Raw genomic sequence first — 23449 nt, forward strand, 5'->3', positions numbered from 1 at the left:
TTCCCATACACCTTGATGCCTCAAGCACAGTGTGACTTCTGAAATACCAATATGTAGTTTTGAAAATATAAATTTTAGACTGATTTAAAAAACAGCTATCCAAAGACAAATGGCAATTACACTGAGATAGTAAGAAGAAACAGTTAATACTTATTAAAATCACTATCTAAAGTATTGGGTAATCTTGCTGTGAGATTTTTGAACAGGTTTTGAAAAAAGGTAATCTGGTTAGGGGTGACCTGGTGGCTCTGCAGTCTTATGTAGTGTCAGTACTGGATAATCCACATAGGGCATGATAATGTAGGTCGCCATCTGCTGCGTTTACTGTCATCATAACAAGAGGGCACTGTTATACTGTATTTCTTTAACCAGTGTGACTGCAAAGTATTTCAAGACATTACACACACATAAGCACAATCAGAATTAAACTATAGCTGATTTTTAAACAAATGACACCTGATGTTTTCAGATATTATTTTTATTTTTACAGTACATGGGGAATTTATTTCTTTTTTTTATATAAAATAGTCATATTTGTCTACACACAAATACACTACCATTCAAAAGTTTGGGGTCAAAAAAAAAAAACAATATGTATACTATTATTCCATTTCAAATAAATTCAGTTTTTAACATTATATTCATCAAAGAAAAGTGAAAATAAAATATTTCCTAAAAAATATGAAGCATCACAACTGGTTTCAACATTAATTATAATAAGTATTCCTTGAGCAGCATATCAGCATATTAAAATGATTTCTGAAGGATCATGTGACACTGAAGACAATTTTTTAAAACAGAAAACAGTTATTTAAATTGTAATAATATTACTTAATATCACTATTTTATTCATAAAAAAATCTCATCAACACAAAACTTTTTAGCAGTATACATACACTAATTTAAAACTGCTTTTAAAACCTGCTTTTAAAACCACAATATGGATTCATGCATTGTAATACATATTTTGATATTCTGTCTCAACTGGTTTTCATGGTTATCCTATTATTATAGATTATGCATCTATGTAGAAAAAAAATCATATCATTTAAATTGCCACTAGGAACACTTGAACACTTACACTATCTAAAATTATAATATCAAATCATCACAGGGACATGTGCACCATATTAATACTGGTAGCACAATTATGTGTCTAGTTTATCTCAATACTATGTTTACTATTTTCTTCAGTCACAGACATGTTTTCTAAGGGGGGGGGGTGAGTGCATAAGTGAATGGTTTGAATTGATTTGTTATGTGTTAAGTCTTTGAGCTGGACCTGACGCCATTCTCTCACCGAGTGGTGGATTACCACAGGGTACATTTAGCTTCTTGTGAGACTTTGGTTCATTTTAGAAAGGTTGTATAGAATAGAGAAATGGAACAGAAAAGTATCTTGTATTTCCTACAGGTGTACATGTTAAGTCAGGTGAACCACCAAGACTCCAAATGAAAGGTGTATATCTTATGAGACGGTGAACAGCTATTAGGTTCAATATGGTTCGATATGTTGAAAACTTCTTCAAAGCAAATGTTCTAATGTTCGAGTGAGAGAAAAAAAGTGCATGTACTCACAATGGTTGGAACTGCAGTCACAGTAAACATAGGATAAGTTCCGGTACACAAGAAAAAGTGAGGGTACGCTACAGATATAGTATAGTATAATAAAATGTAGTGCGACCCATCCTACTTCGGGCACTGGTTTAACCAAAAAGTCTGACGCTCGATTCTACCATAACTAAGAGAAGTCCCTGTTCAGTAAACTGTACACTCAAGCTTGCTTCATTAGGTGCTTTTGAGTGAAAAACAGAAAAACAAAAATATAATGTTGTGGTGCTCTTTTAACTTGTTCTCCATTTCTTCCCATTCCATTTCATTCTCAGTACAGGTGTGGGTTCAAAAAGGCAAAGGTAAAAGGTCGTCAGTGATGATGGATCAAGACATTGCCCTCATCGGCTAGGGTGAGCTGAGCAACCTGACGCACAGTGGAGATCTTCTTCACTGCCTTCTTAAGCATCACTTTAAAATCTCTGGATTCACCTCTGTAACATAGAAAAACAAAGAAGGATCACACTTTAGAGTATCTAATACAACACAAAATGACATCACATATTTCTGACTGTCTGTCAAAAACATTTGTTCCACAAAAACATTAGAAAGATTAAAGTATAGTTAAGAATACATTAATATCAACTTCATTTAACTGTTATATATCTGTTATACACAGTATATATATATGAAGAGTTCAGATGCAAAAGCCTCTAAGTGCCATTTGAAATTTTCTTCTAGAATGATAATTTTTATCAAGCTTGTATATTTAAGTTCAGTAATTTCGCTTAAATGGCAATGATAATTACCGATTAATTGTTATTTAAGTGAAATTACTGAACTTAAATATACAAGTTTGATAAAAATCATCATTAAAGAAGAAAATTTCAAATGGCATTTAGAGGCTTTTGCATCTGAACTCTTCATATATATATATATATATATATATATTAGTATATATAGTTATTATTATATATATTATTAATAATATATTAATTAATATATTATTATATATAGTGTTTTTAATGCTTTATGACAAACCATGTGCAAAGTCATAAGTCAACACTATTACTGAGTATTTTCTCCTTAAAACTGCAGTGAACCAAAGAAATCGCTGGTGTTTCTGACGTTCAAGGAAAGATTTTTTTGAAGATTGTGAAGATTTTTTTTCCAAGGAAAAAACCTTAAAATATGTCTTATTGAGTATTATTATACTAAATAAGTATTATTGATCAAAGATGAGTTGTAAGTGATAAAAGGATTGACTACAGGGGGACTATGATTATCTACATTAGTTAACAAATTAACAACAATGCAACAACAACAAAAAAATTATCCCTTGGAAAAGCACTGTAAACTTGTGAATATACAGTACTTTGTTTTGGTCTGTTAAAACATACTACATGAAACACTGAGAACAAACAAGACATTCAGAGCATGACAGAACACACAAACAAACATAAGAGCATGCCAAACATAGACAACGATCCATTTTGAAAAGCCGGCTATCCATATCTGAAGAGTGCCATCCAATCTGGAAGGAGAGAGCTTTAATAATCACTATCTTAGGCTAGGCACAAATCTTTAAGACCAAAAATATCTATGCGGGTGTACAAAGTTACCAGAAATGATGACATCACCAAATCACACACACAGACAATTTCATTTTGATTTAAGGGTTACTTTGGTAAAAATCTACTACATTAAAAGTATATTTTACATTAAAAAACTTCATCTACAAATGTATAAACTGACAATTGCAGAACTGAACAGAAAAAAATTGAAATAGTGGAAAGATAAAGCATAAAGTAGAATCATCTGAGAAACATTACTTGAAAGTAGAAGAACTGAGTCTTGTGTATGATTGGAGAATGAACCCAACCAAAATGGGAAAAATTGGCAATAGCTTCCCACAGTGACTCTTTACCCCCCGTCTTTTCATCCTCCCCACCTCCCTCAACTCCCTGTGCCACATTGAGTAATGTTATACATTCTCCATGCATAACATTACCTCAGTTTTTCTTCTTTGCAAGCTGTGCTTCTGCTTTCCGCTTCTTGTATGCGGCTATCTCCTCCATCTGCAAGCCATGAGCCATTTGCCTGAAAAATACATTGGAGAAAATAAACAGAAGACACACACAGACTGCAGGACACAGGCCACGGAAAGGCCTCCGCTTACCCTGACTTGAGTACAGGCGGCGTAGGGAGCGGTTTGGTGAAGTTGTCCCTCCCGATGAGCCAGTAGGTTTCTTCTATGCCCTTGCCCTGTGGAAAACAGAAAATCCAATCCATTCAGATGACCGAAGTCGATCTAAACCCATCAACTGGAGCATTCAAGAATTATTTTTACTTGTTGGATGGCGAGAAAAGTGAGAGAATTTACTGCATTTGGAGACAAACCAATTAGTTACTGGCACATTATACCATACAGCTGCCATTTTGGAAAAAATGCATAATTTAATTCATGCCTGATTTACAACAACTACATTTCTGTCAGGACTATTATCGTCAAATTCGACTGACAATTAGCCAGGGGCGGCTGGCCAATAGAGGGCGCTAGGGCGCTATAATTTTATCAATTCAAGATTTTAAAATACAACAAATTTTGAGAATTTATTCTGATTCAAGAGGAATCAGAATGCCAAATGCTGAATGGGCGTGAGGAGGAGCTGGGGATGGAGGAGGGTAATTACGTCCTGAGAAATGTGATAGCTGCTTATAATACTGAGGAGCTTATATATGTACACAGTGATAGGCTTCGTATTCCTATAGGTAGACGTGGATCAGCTCAAAGTCAGCTGATGCGAGCTTGACTAACAAGACCTGCCAGAACTGACACTACGCTTGATATTTACACGGTTTTACCATCACCGAACCATTGTAGCATGTAATGCACCATAACACATTACCATTCAAAAGTTTTGGGTTAGTAAGATTTTCTTGAAGAAGAAGAAGTCTCTTGTGCTCAATAAGGCTGCAGTTATTGGATTAAAAGCACAGTAAAAACAAAAATACTGTGAAATATTTTCACAATTTAAAATAGCTATTTTCTATTTCAATATATTTTCAAATGTAATTTATTCCTGTGATGGCAAAGCTGAATTACTCCAATCTTGAGTGTCACAGGATTCTTCAATATGCTGATTTGATACTCAAGAAACATTTCTAATCAATGTTAAAAACAGTTGTGGTGCTGCGAGATTCAAAAGAACAGGATTTATTTAATATAAAAATATTTTGTAACTGAATGTGTCCTAAAAAAAGATGGATTTCTTTTTTTTAAAACTGACCCCAAGTACACTAGTAGTGTATAAACAAGTAATTGTGAGACAAATTATATGTAATGTTTTGGTTTGTCCTACACATGAATTCACCTTGAGTTCCGTTCTGGCTCTCAGCTCTACTTTGTACCCCAATTTCAGCTCCATCAGGATCTTCACTGTACTGGAATGGACATGGATTCTGTACGCTGCAAATACACAAACTTTAAGTGTTTTTTTATTTTATTTTATTTTAAGAACTTTAAGAACAATTTCCTTGCCCGGCAAAAGCAAACTATTGATGACAATGAATTTTCTTGATTAGAGATGTTAATAATTTTAATCACTTCAATGTAATGAGACACATGATTGATCTTTGAAATACAGAATCTGAATTGTTTATGGTGAAACTAAGGCTATTTCTAAATATGTGTTTTTGAAAGGTTATTTTACCCAAAAATTAAAATTCCAAACCTGTAAGTGTCACAGTGTCTGGGTTGTGTTTCCCTGGGTCACCACTAGAGGTCTCTTCCCCCAACCGTTACCACCTTATCTGGAACTGCATTTCCCATCATCCTGTTCTGTCACTTACTGATCATTGCTCACAGCTGTTCCCACTCTCATCATTTGCACCTGGCTATTTATACCTTGTCTGTTTCTGTATTCATTGTGGATTTCTTGTTTAATGTCGAGTTCCTGTTCCTTGTTTTTGACAGCTTTATATAGATTTTGAACTTTTGCCTGGCTGATTAAGATTTTGGATTGCCCCAAATAAATACTGCACTTGCATCCCAACTTTTTGTGTGTGCGTCGTAAGAGAAGGAATCCACCATGAATGGATCCAGCAGTACAGGGCCTCTGAAGTCATTATTTTATTATTTTTCCATGACTGCTCATAGGACTGAGGAGACCATGGTAGCCAACTATCAGGCTGAAGAGGTGGAAAGCCTAATTTCACCACCTCATCACCAGAAAAGGAAAAGGAGGACAGTGTCCACCACCCCTAAACACCCAGATGCCGTCCCCAAGCAGCCCGTGGTAGTCTCCGAGATCGTCACCAAGCAGCCTGCTGTCGTCCTGGAGGACATCCCCGAACAGCCCGCTGTCATCCTGAAAACCATCTCTGAGTGACCTGATCCAGAGTGGCCGTTCACGCCACGTCTGCCCATCCAGAGGCCATTCATGCCACGTCTGCCCATCCAGAGGCCGTTCACGCCACGTCTGCCGATCCAGAGACCGTTCACGTCACGTCTGCCCATCCAGAGGCCGTTCACGGCACGTCTGCCTATCCAGAGGCCGTTCACGCCACGTCTGCCGATCCAGAGACCGTTCACGCCACGTCTGCCGATCCAGAGACCGTTCACGGCACGTCTGCCGATCCAGAGGCCGTTCACGGCACGTCTGCCTATCCAGAGGCCGTTCACGCCACGTCTGCCGATCCAGAGACCGTTCACGCCACGTCTGCCGATCCAGAGACCGTTCACGCCACGTCTGCCGATCCAGAGGCCGTTCACGCCACGTCTGCCGATCCAGAGGCCGTTCACGCCACGTGTGCCGATCCAGAGGCCGTTCACGCCACGTCTGCCGATGTCTGCCGATCCAGAGGCCGTTCACGCCACGTCTGCCGATGTCTGCCCATCCAGAGGCCGTTCACGCCACGTCTGCCGATCCAGAGGCCGTTCACGCCACGTCTGCCCATCCAGAGGCCGTTCACGCCACGTCTGCCGATCCAGAGGCCGTTCACGCCACGTGTGCCGATCCAGAGGCCGTTCACGCCACGTCTGCCGATGTCTGCCCATCCAGAGGCCGTTCACGCCACGTCTGCCGATCCAGAGGCCGTTCACGCCACGTCTGCCGATCCAGAGGCCGTTCACGCCACGTCTGCCGATCCAGAGACCGTTCACGCCACGTCTGCCGATCCAGAGGCCGTTCACGCCACGTCTGCCGATCCAGAGACCGTTCACGCCACGTCTGCCGATCCAGAGGCCGTTCACGCCACGTCTGCCGATCCAGAGGCCGTTCACGCCACGTCTGCCGATCCAGAGGCCGTTCACGCCACGTCTGCCGATCCAGAGGCCGTTCACGCCACGTCTGCCGATCCGGAGAATGTTCACGCCACGTCTGCCGATCCGGAGAATGTTCACGCCACGTCTGCCGATCCAGACGTCGTTCACGCCACGTCTGCCGATCCGGAGGCCGTTCACGCCACGTCTGCCCATCCAGAGGCCGTTCATGCCACGTCTGCCCATCCAGAGGCCGTTCACGCCACGTCTGCCGATCCAGAGGCCGTTCACGCCACGTCTGCCCATCCAGAGGCCGTTCACGCCACGTCTGCCGATCCAGAGGCCGTTCACGCCACGTGTGCCGATCCAGAGGCCGTTCACGCCACGTCTGCCGATGTCTGCCCATCCAGAGGCCGTTCACGCCACGTCTGCCGATCCAGAGGCCGTTCACGCCACGTCTGCCGATCCAGAGGCCGTTCACGCCGCGTCTGCCGATCCAGAGACCGTTCACGCCACGTCTGCCGATCCAGAGGCCGTTCACGCCACGTCTGCCGATCCAGAGACCGTTCACGCCACGTCTGCCGATCCAGAGGCCGTTCACGCCACGTCTGCCGATCCAGAGGCCGTTCACGCCACGTCTGCCGATCCAGAGGCCGTTCACGCCACGTCTGCCGATCCAGAGGCCGTTCACGCCACGTCTGCCGATCCAGAGGCCGTTCACGCCACGTCTGCCGATCCGGAGAATGTTCACGCCACGTCTGCCGATCCAGACATCGTTCACGCCACGTCTGCCGATCCGGAGAATGTTCACGCCACGTCTGCCGATCCAGACGTCGTTCACGCCACGTCTGCCGATCCGGAGGCCGTTCACGCCACGTCTGCCCATCCAGAGGCCGTTCATGCCACGTCTGCCCATCCAGAGGCCGTTCACGCCACGTCTGCCGATCCAGAGACCGTTCACGTCACGTCTGCCCATCCAGAGGCCGTTCACGGCACGTCTGCCTATCCAGAGGCCGTTCACGCCACGTCTGCCGATCCAGAGACCGTTCACGCCACGTCTGCCGATCCAGAGACCGTTCACGGCACGTCTGCCGATCCAGAGGCCGTTCACGGCACGTCTGCCTATCCAGAGGCCGTTCACGCCACGTCTGCCGATCCAGAGACCGTTCACGCCACGTCTGCCGATCCAGAGACCGTTCACGCCACGTCTGCCGATCCAGAGGCCGTTCACGCCACGTCTGCCGATCCAGAGGCCGTTCACGCCACGTGTGCCGATCCAGAGGCCGTTCACGCCACGTCTGCCGATGTCTGCCGATCCAGAGGCCGTTCACGCCACGTCTGCCGATGTCTGCCCATCCAGAGGCCGTTCACGCCACGTCTGCCGATCCAGAGGCCGTTCACGCCACGTCTGCCCATCCAGAGGCCGTTCACGCCACGTCTGCCGATCCAGAGGCCGTTCACGCCACGTGTGCCGATCCAGAGGCCGTTCACGCCACGTCTGCCGATGTCTGCCCATCCAGAGGCCGTTCACGCCACGTCTGCCGATCCAGAGGCCGTTCACGCCACGTCTGCCGATCCAGAGGCCGTTCACGCCACGTCTGCCGATCCAGAGGCCGTTCACGCCACGTCTGCCGATCCAGAGACCGTTCACGCCACGTCTGCCGATCCAGAGGCCGTTCACGCCACGTCTGCCGATCCAGAGACCGTTCACGCCACGTCTGCCGATCCAGAGGCCGTTCACGCCACGTCTGCCGATCCAGAGGCCGTTCACGCCACGTCTGCCGATCCAGAGGCCGTTCACGCCACGTCTGCCGATCCAGAGGCCGTTCACGCCACGTCTGCCGATCCGGAGAATGTTCACGCCACGTCTGCCGATCCAGACGTCGTTCACGCCACGTCTGCCGATCCGGAGGCCGTTCACGCCACGTCTGCCCATCCAGAGGCCGTTCATGCCACGTCTGCCCATCCAGAGGCCGTTCACGCCACGTCTGCCGATCCAGAGACCGTTCACGTCACGTCTGCCCATCCAGAGGCCGTTCACGGCACGTCTGCCTATCCAGAGGCCGTTCACTCCACGTCTGCCGATCCAGAGGCCGTTCACGGCACGTCTGCCGATCCAGAGGCCGTTCACGGCACGTCTGCCGATCCAGAGGCCGTTCACGGCACGTCTGCCTATCCAGAGGCCGTTCACGCCACGTCTGCCGATCCAGAGACCGTTCACGCCACGTCTGCCGATCCAGAGGCCGTTCACGCCACGTCTGCCGATGTCTGCCGATCCAGAGGCCGTTCACGCCACGTCTGCCGATGTCTGCCCATCCAGAGGCCGTTCACGCCACGTCTGCCGATCCAGAGGCCGTTCACGCCACGTCTGCCCATCCAGAGGCCGTTCACGCCACGTGTGCCGATCCAGAGGCCGTTCACGCCACGTGTGCCGATCCAGAGGCCGTTCACGCCACGTGTGCCGATCCAGAGGCCGTTCACGCCACGTGTGCCGATCCAGAGGCCGTTCACGCCACGTCTGCCGATCCAGAGGCCGTTCACGCCACGTCTGCCGATCCAGAGGCCGTTCACGCCACGTCTGCCGATCCAGAGACCGTTCACGCCACGTCTGCCAATCCAGAGGCCGTTCACGCCACGTCTGCCGATCCAGAGGCCGTTCACGCCACGTCTGTCGATCCAGAGGCCGTTCACGCCACGTCTGCCGATCCAGAGGCCGTTCACGCCACGTCTGCCGATCCAGAGGCCGTTCACGCCACGTCTGCCGATCCAGAGGCCGTTCACGCCACGTCTGCCGATGTCTGCCCATCCAGAGGCCGTTCACGCCACGTCTGCCGATCCAGAGGCCGTTCACGCCACGTCTGCCGATCCAGAGGCCGTTCACGCCACGTCTGCCGATGTCTGCCCATCCAGAGGCCGTTCACGCCACGTCTGCCGATCCAGAGGCCGTTCACGCCACGTCTGCCGATCCAGAGGCCGTTCACGCCACGTCTGCCGATCCGGAGAATGTTCACGCCACGTCTGCCGATCCAGACATCGTTCACGCCACGTCTGCCGATCCGGAGAATGTTCACGCCACGTCTGCTGATCCAGACGTCGTTCACGCCACGTCTGCCGATCCGGAGGCCGTTCACGCCACGTCTGCCCATCCGGAGGCCGTTCACGCCACGTCTGCCCATCCGGAGGCCGTTCACGCCACGTCTGCCGATCCAGAGACCGTTCACGCCACGTCTGCCCATCCGGAGGCCGTTCACGCCACGTCTGCCGATCCGGAGGCCGTTCACGCCACGTCTGCCCATCCGGAGGCCGTTCATGCCACGTCTGCCGATCCAGAGGCCGTTCACGCCACGTCTGCCCATTCGGAGACCGTTCACGCCACGTCTGCCGATCCAGAGGCCGTTCACACCACGTCTGCCCATTCAGAGACCGTTCACGCCACGTCTGCCGATCCAGAGGCCGTTCACGCCACGTCTGCCGATCCAGAGGCCGTTCACGCCACGTCTGCCGATCCAGAGGCCGTTCACGCCACGTCTGCCGATCCGGAGAATGTTCACGCCACGTCTGCCGATCCAGACGTCGTTCATGCCACGTCTGCCGATCCGGAGAATGTTCACGCCACGTCTGCCGATCCGGAGGCCGTTCACGCCACGTCTGCTGATCCGGAGGCCGTTCACGCCACGTCTGCCCATCCGGAGGCGGTTCACGCCACGTCTGCCCATCCGGAGGCCGTTCACGCCACGTCTGCCGATCCAGAGACCGTTCACGCCACGTCTGCCCATCCAGAGACCGTTCACGCCACGTGAGCCGAGCCAGAGACCGTTCACGCCACGTCTGCCGATCCAGAGGCCGTTCACGCCACGTGAGCCGATCCAGAGGCCGTTCACGCCACGTGTGCCGATCCAGAGGCCGTTCACGCCACGTCTGCCCATCCAGAGGCCATTCAATCACTGTAGTCACATGGACTATTTTATGTCTTTATTTTATGACTATTTTAAGTTCAATTCCAATACTCAAGAATGCAAGAACAGAGAATGCATGTAAGTACCCAGATGTTTTCTTGATATCGAGGATGCTTTGAGTGCAGACTTAAGAGAATCAAACTGTTAAAGATCCAAGAAGTCATTGTGGGCGGATGACGTTTGGAAGCCGGTTCTAATGGTTCTTACTTAAAGGGATACTTCACCTCTGGAAAGATGAATGTGTATTTAAAATGGGTCATTTATGTAGAAGAAATGTGAAATTATTTTTGAATTTGGAGCTTTCTAGAGAAAAGCCAGAAAATGTATTTTTGGCTTATGTGGATGAAAGACAACAACTCCCAGAATGCATTTGCTTCGATGCCCTAGGAGGCCACGCCTACCGGTAACAGAGCGTGATGTGGATCTGCCCGAAAACATGTTTCAAGATCGCCCAAAATGTCCGGGATTCGGCTTTTGCGTTCTCCAGTCACAATTCATTATGTTTACTGAGGCGAGCAGGACGAGACTGAGGGCCGTGTGGAGAACAGGGCGAGGCCGGTGGCGTGATGACCGATGAGTGACACCCGTGAGACGCACCGGTCTCGGATCTCTCACAGAGGAGCGGGAATTTTCTTAGCAAGGTTAAAATGCACAGAACCGATTACTTGTTTAGTGTTCGTGTAAACACTACATTCAGATTCACCAATCGGAATGAATTCAGTTCAGACTGAAACAAAAGATGTGCATGTAAACAATGAATGGCGACTGCAGAAAGCAAAAGCTAAATCACAGACATCGACGGTCTGAAAAAGAGGACGGGAACCCTTACTACTCAGCTTTCTTCACAGAACAAGAGCCTGCTAGCTTAGCTTCCAAAAAAAATATGGCTGACACTATGTGTAAATTCTGTGAGTGAGATCCCACCCTCTATGGGCGGGTGGAAAACGGGACAGCCCCTACTACTGACTGTAGTCTTTAGCCTCTGGCCAAAACATCATTTGATCCTTTGATGACGCAAAATGAGTTTTTTTTTTCAGACAAAAAATACATTAATCTCTCGTCTCAGGGTGAAAAGCATGGTAATTTGAAAATACCACAGGTTTTCTACTAATACAAAGCTTAATGCTAAATCCTGAAGTATCCCTTTAAGAGATTCCCACTGACAGCTCACAAATACGTGATGGCTCGTGAAAGTAAACATTTGTCGTTTTATCTGGCATCATTTTAATAAAGTTATAAATACCTAGAGAGACCCTTTAGTACTTTTTAATTGGCATATTTTAAAGAGTCTTAAAGTTGACAAAGCATAACATTAAATATACAGTACATACTCATTACACTTACTAATGTAAAATAAAAATATGTCCAACAATAACAATAATGTAAGTACATAATTTAATAAGTTATGACATCTGTGATGTTATGTTTTATTCATTTTGCATTGGATGGTGCAGTCCCACTGCCTTATATGTGCTGAACGGTCAGATGATCAACAAGCTCACAACGCATCTCAATTCTCACAAAGATGCGTTTTGTGTCCTTGTGTCCTTCCAAGCTCGTTGTTTTAAGGTAGCCTGGAAAGTCAGGCCACTACGAGAACGCAAGTCCGACCTTTGCATTCAATTAGAAACAGTCTAAGGGTCACATGCTTACGCAATCCAGTAGACTCCATTCTAGATGCAGTGGTAACCGTGTCCCCGAACAGACAGTACCGCGGCATGGTCAAACCCACTACACCAGCCACACAGGGACCTAACAAGAAAGCATACATAACATAAATTAAATGTTCAACATGTTTTGCATTTCATCTTAAACCAAATGGCATGGACCGGCCTGACCTGAGTGAAGTCCTATTCGGATGCGGACCGGGACATCAGGCATATGCCTCATTTTGAAGGTACCAACAGCACTCAGGATGTCCAGGGCCATGTTTGCAATCTCGGCTGCATGTCGGTTTCCATTGGGCACGGGCACACCTGATGCCACCATGTATGCATCACCGATGGTCTCCACCTGCACGCAATGGAGACAGAGACATAGTAAATTGAAAGATTACGATATTCATGACAACAATGTTACATGGTTACAACAAAACAAAGGAAATCACTGTGGAAGCAAACACATTTGCTTATACAGTGATTAAACAATAAAAGAAGCTATTTAATAAATGCAAGTTACCTTATAGACATCATGATTGCCGATTACAGCGTCAAATGTTGTGTAAAGGTCATTGAGGAGGTCAACCACCTCAATAGGCTCACTGTTGGCTGAGATTGTGGTGAAGCCAACAATATCACTAAAATAGAGACTGACACTGTCAAAATGCTCGGGTTCAACTGTAGTGCCCAGCTTCAGAGCCTCTGCCACTGACCTACAGAGGATTAAGTAACGAGAACAAAAGACACTTTAAAACTGCACAAGTTTTACTCAACTAAGGGAAGGAAAGTGGTTCCCTAATTATTTCTTAGTGTGATGGTAAAGTCATTACTGTGACTGTGTATGGGTCGCTTACGGAGGCAACATTTGTGTGAGGAGTTTCTCAGTCTTTTGTTTCTCTATTTCCAGCTCCTCTGTTCTTTCCCTGATCAACTCCTCCAGGTTGGAGGAATATTGCTCCAACATTCGCAACATGGAGTCTATGATGTTGGTCTTTTTCCCTTTATTAACATTCTTGAACTGTAGAGAGATAAGAGGGATACAGAGAAAGATAATATAAGAATACTGAGCTCTAAAGTGACCCAAACAGCTTACTACAGCATCCTGCTATTCGTCTCCATTGCATTGTAGTTATTCGGGGACCAATGTCAGTAATCTCTGTTTAAATCTTATAACCTTTAATTATTGTTCTGTAATTATTATTATTTTTTTTTTTGTAATTTTACAGTAAAAATACAAAAGTTAAAAACTGTTACTAGAAGGTAACTTATATGTAAAATGTTGAATATTGCATCATATGTGATTTTACTGTAAAATACTGTCAAATCTATCGTTTTTGGAAGTAAAAACTGTGAATTACCATCTAATTTTTCAGTGGAAAACAAAAGGATATTCCCAGAAGTTCCTACGTGACATTACATACAGTATATGATTACATTGTATTTAAATAATGATGTTTCTTTTCATTTTTGTTATAAATAATGTACATTATAGGGTTATTTTGTGTAATAGTTAATGTTTATGTGCTTCTTTTAGTGTTATGTGTTACCCTGTTGTATGGGTATTTTTATTGACAGACCACTTATGATGGATTCTATTTTACCACCCGTATACCTATGGTGGTTGTCAGTAAAGGTAAAAAAAAAAGAGAATATGGTAAGTAAGTTAGAGTATTGACATTATTTCACTTAATGAAATATATGATTAGTTGTAGAATATCCAAGCCGAACTAGAAGCATTTTTTGTACATCGAATTTCTGGCAACCACTGCTGCTGGTTTTTAGCTGGATTTATTTTTTTTTACAGAACTATTGATTTCTATGAGAGAACAGGAATAATATCATGTGACTTTACGGTGAAGGTTTGGCAGAGTTGCTGATGTTCACCTGGTCAAAGATTTCTTCAAATGAGGGTCTTTTCTCTGGCTGTTCGTTCCAGCAATTCTTCATAAGTTGAATACACTCCATTGGAGCATGGTCTGCAGACACGATGGGCCGGCAAACTGGAGGAGGCTTCCGGACCTTCTGGATGATTTCTATATTATCCGGATATATTAAAGACTTACACATTGTAAAATAACTATAATAACTTGTTTACGCTACAATCTAGCAATATATTCGAATAATAGTTACAGTACAGATACAATATAACTTGTTCATTAATACAGTGTTAAATCATTTCTAAGCAAATGTTTTTGCTTACAAATCAGAAATTTGCTTACAATATCAGCAGGTTTTATATTTAAGGAAAGGGGCCCCTGAAAGGGGATCATCATATTTGTGTCTATGTCACTCTCTGGTATAGATGGGGTCATGTGACCTTACCATCACAAGACTGCTCCAGCATACAGAACGGAGGCCCTCGCATAACCACCTCTTGCATGATGATTGAGAAACTGTACACATCACCTTGGTGAGTGCCGTACAAACCAGGGTGGGACCCTCTCAGTATCTCAGGGGAGGTCCACAGCAGGTCTATTGGGGTTAAAAAAATACATTTGCATGCTATGAAGAAGAAAAAGAATATGGAAATGCATAGAAATGATAAGAAAAGACTCACCTTCAGCTGGCGGTTCAACATAAGGAAACTTTTGAGATTCCAACACCTCATTGTAGCCATAGTCTGTGATTTTGAGCACAAAACGCCCATCAACCACACAGTTCCTGGATTTAAGCCTTCCATGACAAATGTTCCTATGGTGTAGGTATTTCATACCCTGCATACCAGTCAAGATAAACACACACACAAGTATGCATGTTATGTAACTGCAAATTAATTTATGTAACAAAAATTGTACACAGTAGAGCGTTACCAAAATAACATTAGAATAATGACACTGACATATAGCCTGACTACGTCATCTGACCACAGATACTGAATCAGGACAATCCGTTTTTCTCAGGCACACTTTACTTAAACTGAGTATGACAGAAGAGTCAACAGCTTTCATGCATGTCTTTCAAAATAAAAGTCTTGATTCAGAAAAAAAAAATTTCTTTGACTGGACACTCCACGACGGACTTTTAGCTCACGACCCACCAGCTGAGATACAGTACACCGCTCTACTGTGTACAATTCTTGTTACATAAATTAATTTGCAGTTACATAACATGCATACTTTTGTGTGTCAAGTTTTAAATATACTATATATATATATATATATATAAATAATGTTCATATTATAATTCATTGTCTCTTTTTGTGACATAATTTAGGAATAAATTAAGAAGTATGTATGCTTGCTTTATTTCAATGTTGATATACAGTATTTTACAATGCAATCTTAATGACAAAATTCAACTAATCACATTCTTAGTAAGAGTACCTTGATGAGGTCCAGAATGAGAGAGGACTTGAACATCCAGTCCAGTTTGACATCGTCATTGACCAACAGATCTTCCAAGCTGCCACGCGAACAGTACTCTGTTACTATGGCAAACACTCCGCAGTCGTGGAAGAAGCCCAGAAAGGTGTTAATATTCTCGTGCCTCAAATCTTTCATCTGGAGTATAAAGAACAATTGTATGATTACTTGTAATAATCAATAACAGAGAACACAGAATGTGGTTCTACCAACACAATGAGTACTACACCTAAAGCTTGACTATGTAAAATCAGTAGCAAAACCAACCAGTTCAAAAACATCACTGGTATTAGGAGTGATGCTCCGGAAGTTTCCATACGGAAGCCGTTTCAGCCATGCCCAATCACCCTGCCAAATTAAAAACATTGTAAATGTTCAAAACAGTATACATTATGTAAGCAATAAGGTACGAGAGGCTGTGCTGTATCGTGAATAAGTAACAGAACCCCTTCTTGGCTCGAGTACCTTATTGCTTTTATAAAACGGTTGCCACAAAATATTAAAGTAAAAAAAATTTAGTGCAACTTTCTTGAAGTAAAATCACTAAAAGCCCTCCTTCCGCTAGAAAAAATAGTCCCCGAGCGTGAACAGCAACAACATTCAAATGTGTAAAATGCATGAAAGCTCAAATAAAAACAACATAGGAACCGCAGTGTTGCGCAGCGATCAGTAAAACCGTAGGGTGAAGCGGTCATAGCCGTGTTTTATCGTGAATAAAGCACAGCTCTTGACCAATCAGAATCATGGATTCGAACTAACCGTTTTATAAAGAAGACTAACAAGTTTTCCACAATTTTTTCTATGAAGTCTACTTAAACATGAAGTCATAATCAAGTTTTACACAACCATTTTTCACCATTCATCTGGCCCTTAAAAATGCTGTTTTAAATTTTTAAGATTTCTAAATGTAAATGACCTGTTTTGAGACTAATCTCCATGTATAATGTTGTTCAAAACTTTGGGGTCGTTACGTTTTTTTTTAATTCTATTTCTATATATTCTAAAATTTATTTTTTTCTTATGATGGCAAAGCTGAATTTTCTCCAGTCTTCTGTGTCACATGATCCTTCAGAAATCATTCTGAATCAATATGCTGGTGCACAAGTAGCATTTCTTTAATATTATCATCTTTTGTAACAATGTAAATGACTTTACTGTCACTATTAAACAATTGAATGCACCCTTGCTGAAAATAAAAAATGTATTAATTTATTTTTTAAATCATTTTACTGACCCTAAACTTTTAAATGGTGGTGTAGTTCACACTGTTGTTCAACAAGGTTGTTCAAGCAGCAGAATACTGAAATTACATTGATACGTAAATGTGGGTGGTCACGGTTAATGGTTACAACATCGATCGTAACCATTACACTTTCTAATGATGTTTTCATAAATGGTCTATGTGAACTGGGGAGGGATATTTAGGTTGAAAATCAACACTCAATCTTGAACTCATTTTAAAGTAAGCAGGAAAATCAGCCATTTTGGATAACTTATTGAGTTGTTCTTTTACCTCAAAAATGACGATATTTGAATTTTCATGGGTGGCTGGCGATTGGGTAGAGAATGGAGACTTGAGGCTTCGCTCTGAAGTGCTCATTCTCGTGTCACTGGCCTTGCTGTCATCCAAGCTCATCTTCTGTTTTTTGGGGGTATTAATTATTAATTATCAGAGCATGTGAATGTTTGTTTGTATTGTGTGCACATGTGTGTGTTACTGACCTTATTGCTCAGGGAGGGGTTAATGAAAGTGACGTCATCTAAAGTCAGTAAAATTTTGTTTGGCCCCCGCATCAGTCGGATCTTATTAATTTTACGCCTATAGAGAAAGTTCAGAAATATTCTTAACAGTCTACACACTCTGAAAACAAACTTTATGATAATCGTAGGTTATAATTTGTTGATGACTAGGCCTACCTGATGCAGTAAGAACAGCCAATTGAGAAGAAGAAGAACAGAAAACCAGACAGGAAGATTAAAACTATATTGAAAATATTCACACCTGTAACACAAAGGGTGATTGTTACATATGACATAAAACGCAAGCATTTCGATGTGTTAGTGAACACGGTATCATGTACACACTCACCTCCACGGCAGATGATCCCACGTGTAAACCAGCAGCTGGAATCAGTTTTCGGTGGCCCCGCATTAGGAAAATGAATCGGCCGACCCAGAAAGCGCACCATATCTGTCTGCATCTCTATACGATATGTAGGCTTCAACTCCCAAGAGAAGCCATCTGTGTCCAGCACCACATAGTCCAGCATGCCAAAGTCAGAAGAGTTTGCTTGTAAGTTAACACCTTTGAATTGCAGGTTTCGGGCATTTTGGGCGATGTTTCCCCCAGACATCCATTGACCGGAAGACCTGACACTTTGCACAGCATGAGCCATGAACACGATGGAGGAGTAGATGGTGCCAAACAATGGGGACACCTGTAGAATGTGAAGCTATTAGCCATTAGCATAGTTTTCAAAACAATAAACACCCCATTATAAAGCATCGTCGTACCTGCTGTGGTTTAAGGTGCCTGGGCAGCTCTCCTTCCTCCTGGGCCTTTTCAAAAGCTTGGTAGAAAGACTGATCCTTTGGAGACTCAATAGTGATGGTGAGCACGGCATCGTAGGCTCGTAGCAGCTTGCTGTTGTAGCGCAGGGCTGGATGGGTAATTTGATGGTAGGGCAGACTGTAAAAGAGAGTATCGTAAGATATAAACACCAGCGAGCCGTCGGTCATCCGCATGTCATGAGCTGTCTCCAATAGCATCTTCTGGGCTTCTCCACCAATCAACACCGAGTGCATAACGAGGATGACCACTGCAAACAAAAGCATTGAGAAGATGAGAGAACAGGTAGAAAGCACAGTGGCAAATCACACAGTCATATCAGCAAACATTTGTAATATCTTATTGTATATTATTTTATATCATTATATTACATACAGTGGGATCCAACTGTCTGAGATGACACTGAATATATGTTTTTCCCCCAAAGAATTTTATGATAAACTGTTTTTAGGGTATATTTGAAGAGTTCAGATGCAAAAGCCTCTAAGTGCCATTTGAAATTTTCTTCTAGAATGATCATTTTTATCAAGCTTGTATATTTAAGTTCAGTAATTTCACTTAAATGGCAATGAAGATTACCTATTAATTGTCATTTAAGTGAAATTACTGAACTTAAATATACAAGCTTGATAAAAATGACCGTTCTAGAAGAAAATTTCAAATGGCATTTAGAGGCTTTTGCATCTGAACTCTTCATTTTTATAATTATAATCTATAATTGATTAAATCAAATTTAGTTAAACAAATTATATTCAATAAATAAATAAATAAATAGAAGCATTTATTACTAGTGGTCATAGACATACTGTATCACTAGTGGTCTTAGACATTTGGACTTCACCACCACAGCCATTCAAAAGTTAAGGGTCAGTAAGATTCTTTTTTTTTTCTTTTTTTTTTAAAGAAATTGATACTTTTATTCTGCAAAGATGCATTAGATTGATTAAAAGTGGCATTATATACATTTATAATGTTACAGATTTCTATTTCAATAAAAAAATGTTCTTTTGAACTTTCTATTCATCAAAGAATCCTGAAAAAAAAAATGTTTTCAATGTGTCTTGAACAGCAAATAAGGATATTGGAATGATTTCTGAAGGATAATGTGGCAATGAACACTGGCGAAATGATGCTGAAAATTCAGCATTACCATTACTGGAATATATTACATTTAAAAATATGTAAAAATAGAACACTTTTGTATTACAATGTTCACAGTATTGATGTTTTTACTGAATTTCTGATCAAATAAATGGCACCTTGGTGAGCATAAGAGAATTCTTCCAAATTCATAAAAAAATCTTACCGACTGACCTTTTGAAAAGTAGTGTAAATACCGAGAAAGTATCAGTAGCAAAGCAAAGTTTTGAAGTAAACTCATTTGGAGTGTAAATTATAGAATAGCATGGAACTAGTGTGTCCAAAACACGCTAGTAACTGTTACAGTTTAACATGAGTGCAGATACATTATCAGTACATAATATCATCTGACATTAGCAGTGTTTTAAACTCACAACGAAGCTCCGCCACTTTCTTGACCTTGACCAGGGTTTTACGCATGCTGGTGTGGTCATTACGAACAGATGCCACAATGCCAACAGGCATTCCATGACCACGCAGGGCATTGGCCAGCCTTAAACCGGCCTCCACCCAGACATCCTCAGCTGATGAAATGATGCCAACATGTGCCCAACTAAAGTGGCGCATTAAGCTGAGCAGCACAAGGGAGGGCAGGGGCATGGTTCGGGCGAACGTAGGGTGACTGCGGGCATCATCCAGCTCATTTCCAATACAAGACCAGGAAAACACTGCCTTATTCCAACTCTTGCCTAAGAGAGAGGCAGCTTCACAGTAGCCTGGGTTAACTGGACCTATAAACCCAGATGCACGTTTATAGTAACCAAGAAAATGGGCAAAAGACTGAGCTGTCTCACAGTCCTCCTCCAGGATGACATAATCGAACTTGATGCCCTGTGAGAGGAAGGGGTCCTTGTTGATGTGCTCCACAGCTAACCGCGCAGCCACGCCGGGCTGGGCTTTGGTGAAGAGGGGGTCACATGACCAAGGCCCTACCACCCCAATCCTTACAGTGGCAGCAGAGGTGGCCGGGAAGAGGCACAGGAGGCTTACAGTGGACCACAGTAGCCAGAAACATAAATGGGTATGTTTATGATTATTAGAGAAATGGGGGCTTTGGTCAGGAATCTGGAGTCCTCTGGTGGCCAATGCTGGAAGTAAGCTGTGAAAGGCACTGGATGACCGTTGCATTGCAAAGTAACGGGTCAGCCACACAGTTGGTAGGTTGGCACACAGTAGAGTGGAGTCACATGAGAAATGCCCTTAATGTCAATCATTCCATCAGCAACAGCAAACTAAGAAAAACAAACATAGGTAAACTGATAGAATTGATGAATCTGTTTGCAAATGAAAATGATATGCAGTAATTAGCATTGTATGTGGTAAAAATGCTTTCAGAACAGCAAAAATGCATTAATGAAGAAAGTGCACACATTCTCAGAAAAAAAGGTACAAAAGCTATCACTGGGGCTGTACCTTTTCAAAAGGTAAACTTTTGTCCATTTTAGGTGCTAATATGTAGGCTACATTTTAGGTGCTAATTAGTACATTTTAAGTGTTCATAGGTACATTTTAGGTGCTAATAAGTACGTTTCAGGTGCTAATATGTACATTTCAGGTGTTAATATGTACATTTTAGGTGCTAATATGTGAATTTTAGGTGCTAATATGTACATTTTTAGTGTTAATATGTACATTTCAGGAGCTAATATGTCCATTTTAGGTGCTAATATGAACATTTTAGGTGTTAATATGTACATTTTAGGTGCTAATATGTACATTTTAGTGTTAATATGTACATTTCAGGAGCTAATATGTCTATTTTAGGTCCTAATATGTACATTTTAGGTACTAATATGTACATTTTAGATGTTAATATGTACATTTTAGGCGCTAATATGTACCACTAAGGTGCCAATATGCAGCCTTTGGGTACAAAAGTGTACCTTTTGAAAAGGTACAGCCCCAGTGACAGCTTTTGTACCTTTTTTTCTGAGAGTGCAAGATTAAATCTATACATTTGTGCTGGTCATTAGGATTTGAAGGGAGAGGATTGCTGAAATCCTGTTAAGAGTAGCCTACAGTATAATTTAGTAATGCTTAGGCTGGTCACCTCAGCATTATCCAAATAAAACATTACTATTATCATGTTCACCCAAAAATACAGCCATTACTGTATGTCCTACATTATAGGCCGTCTAACTTACGGGACTTTAAATGTGATTATCTAAGTATGTCTGTGCTGCTACTTGAGTTTACTGTGACCATCACAGCTGAATTGCAGAAATGGACAAGTAAACCAAGTACAAACAACAACCAATGACATGTGTTATCTAGATTTGCAACTCTTTTAAAACATACAATTTTAGTGTTATTGTTGTCAGTATTAAAAACCGCAGTCTAGCATTACCAATTACTTAACTAATTAACTAATCACTGTATTTGACTTACCTACTCTAACTGGCAAAGTGATGTCTGGGTGCTCATTTCCATAACTTGTTGCAAGTCCTCTCGATGGAGACACTAAACCATGCAAAAATCAGTGTGATCAATTATTTCTTGTTATTTGCAAATCTGCCAAGAAATAAATCCAAATGTGGTCTGAAGTACGATCATCACGGCCTATCCAGAACTGAGTTACAGTTATAATCTTCTCCTATGCTGTGCACCATGCCACATGCTGACCTCAGTAAACGACCTGAAGATTATATCAATCCAATTTTCAGCCTGTGTGATGGACACATTGTACTCTCTTAGAAAAAAGGGTTCATTGGGGTTCTATATATGAAGCATAGGGTTCTTTACTCAACTCCAAAGAACCTTTTATGCTAAAAAGGTTCAATAATGACAAGAAAGAACCCCTTTGGCACAAAGGTTTTTTTAGGCTATTTTTCATTGATATATTACAGTATTCTGCAACATTTTGTAGTTGTAATTAAATTATTGTTTATTAAACTGTTGAAGTAATTTAATATCACATTTTAACCATGCTGATTTTTGGAGGAGAAAAACTGAAATGGCACTCTTCATGTGATATTGATTAACTACATATTAAAATGATATAAATATATACAGTTTCTAACCCCCATATCTTGAATTTTGTGATCATTCACATGCATTCATAAATACATTTTAAGGTCTTGATGTTTGTCAATAATATGAAATATTTAATCCGAAAAGGGAAAAAAATATAATGAATGAACCCAAAAGATTCCATAGAACCCTTTTCTTGAAGGTTCTTATTATATTGAATCCTTAAAAAGGGTTCTGTATAGAACCTTTTAGGGGTTCCAAATACACTGATAGAACCTTTTAATGTTCTACACATAACACAAGAGTGTTAGTGCTGTGCATGCTCTTCCAAATATAGCAGTTGCTGGTAATTGTTGATAAAAATACATAATATAGTACCCAAAGTGTCGATATAATGAGGATATTTAGAAAAATGCAATATAACTTCATCCTTGTGTAATTGTAGGACTCCAAATTTCTGCAAGCAAGTGTATGGACTTGTCCTTGTCAAATTTGGCAACCTCCATTTAAACAGTAAGTAGCACAATTGCAACAGTTGTATCTTCCTGACGGATTTTATTGTGACCTAGACTAGAGCTCTGGTAGCTGTGTGTGCTGGATATACTGTTATCGACATTGGGACAGTTTGCCAAGTTTTATAGGAACAAACGTGACGGTGCACTTTCATTATCTGCTCCATGTCCCATTCACCTTCTCTACAATCACATATACTTTCCTTTTCCAGATAGCCTAATTGCTTTCTGATGCAGTGACCGCGATGCAATCCTTGACCAATTAGAATGTTTTAGCCTCGTCTTAGACTTGGAAATTTCCCTTGTGCCATTTTTCTATGTTATGCACTCACAGCAGATTATGATTTCTTACATAATTCTCATAATTCACTCACCATGACATGACCTATACCTATATCACTGCGGTCATCCAGAGGACATTTCAATAGGGGAAAGGCAACGAGAAATGCGCCACACTCATGTGAGAGT

General features: G+C 42.6%; 1 protein-coding gene across 2 annotated transcripts; it reads right to left on the reverse strand.

Annotated features, from left to right (window-relative positions):
• Nucleotides 1–468: 468 nt before the first annotated feature.
• Nucleotides 469–21955, reverse strand: gc2 (guanylyl cyclase 2). Of its 2 annotated transcripts, XM_039668835.2 has the most exons (20): nt 21888–21955; nt 19874–20731; nt 18305–18609; nt 17880–18228; nt 17708–17792; nt 17513–17609; nt 17304–17429; nt 16058–16138; nt 15752–15928; nt 14986–15142; nt 14751–14900; nt 14313–14461; nt 13283–13446; nt 12949–13141; nt 12609–12783; nt 12424–12522; nt 4926–5020; nt 3731–3816; nt 3563–3651; nt 1919–2045 (listed from the first exon to the last, which is right to left on the reverse strand). In XM_039668835.2, exons 2-19 carry the CDS (start codon nt 20625–20627, stop codon nt 3564–3566), a joined length of 3330 nt encoding a protein of 1109 aa, XP_039524769.2. In that variant the 5' UTR covers nt 20628–20731; nt 21888–21955; the 3' UTR covers nt 1919–2045; nt 3563. The 2 variants fall into 2 exon arrangements, with proteins under 2 accessions (XP_039524767.2, XP_039524769.2); XM_039668833.2 differs by lacking the exon at nt 3563–3651 and having other exon boundaries at nt 469–2045.
• Nucleotides 21956–23449: the final 1494 nt, after the last annotated feature.

The sequence above is a fragment of the Pimephales promelas genome, chromosome 1, assembly GCF_988280905.1.
Source record: "Pimephales promelas chromosome 1, fPimPro1.hap1.1, whole genome shotgun sequence".
In the NCBI taxonomy this organism is placed as follows: domain Eukaryota; kingdom Metazoa; phylum Chordata; class Actinopteri; order Cypriniformes; family Leuciscidae; genus Pimephales; species Pimephales promelas.

What these genes read in the sequence shown, in the direction of transcription:
- gc2 (XM_039668833.2), bottom strand. Translation starts at nt 20,627, where the DNA reads ATGCAACGGTCATCCAGTGCCTTTCACAGCTTACTTCCAGCATTGGCC. An exon ending in GAAAGTGGCGGAGCTTCGTT is followed by an intron (nt 18,610 to 19,873) that starts GTGAGTTTAAAA and finishes TTTTGTTTGCAG; the next exon opens with TGGTCATCCTCGTTATGCAC. An exon ending in CCAGTGATGTTTTTGAACTG is followed by an intron (nt 15,929 to 16,057) that starts GTTGGTTTTGCT and finishes TTTATACTCCAG; the next exon opens with ATGAAAGATTTGAGGCACGA.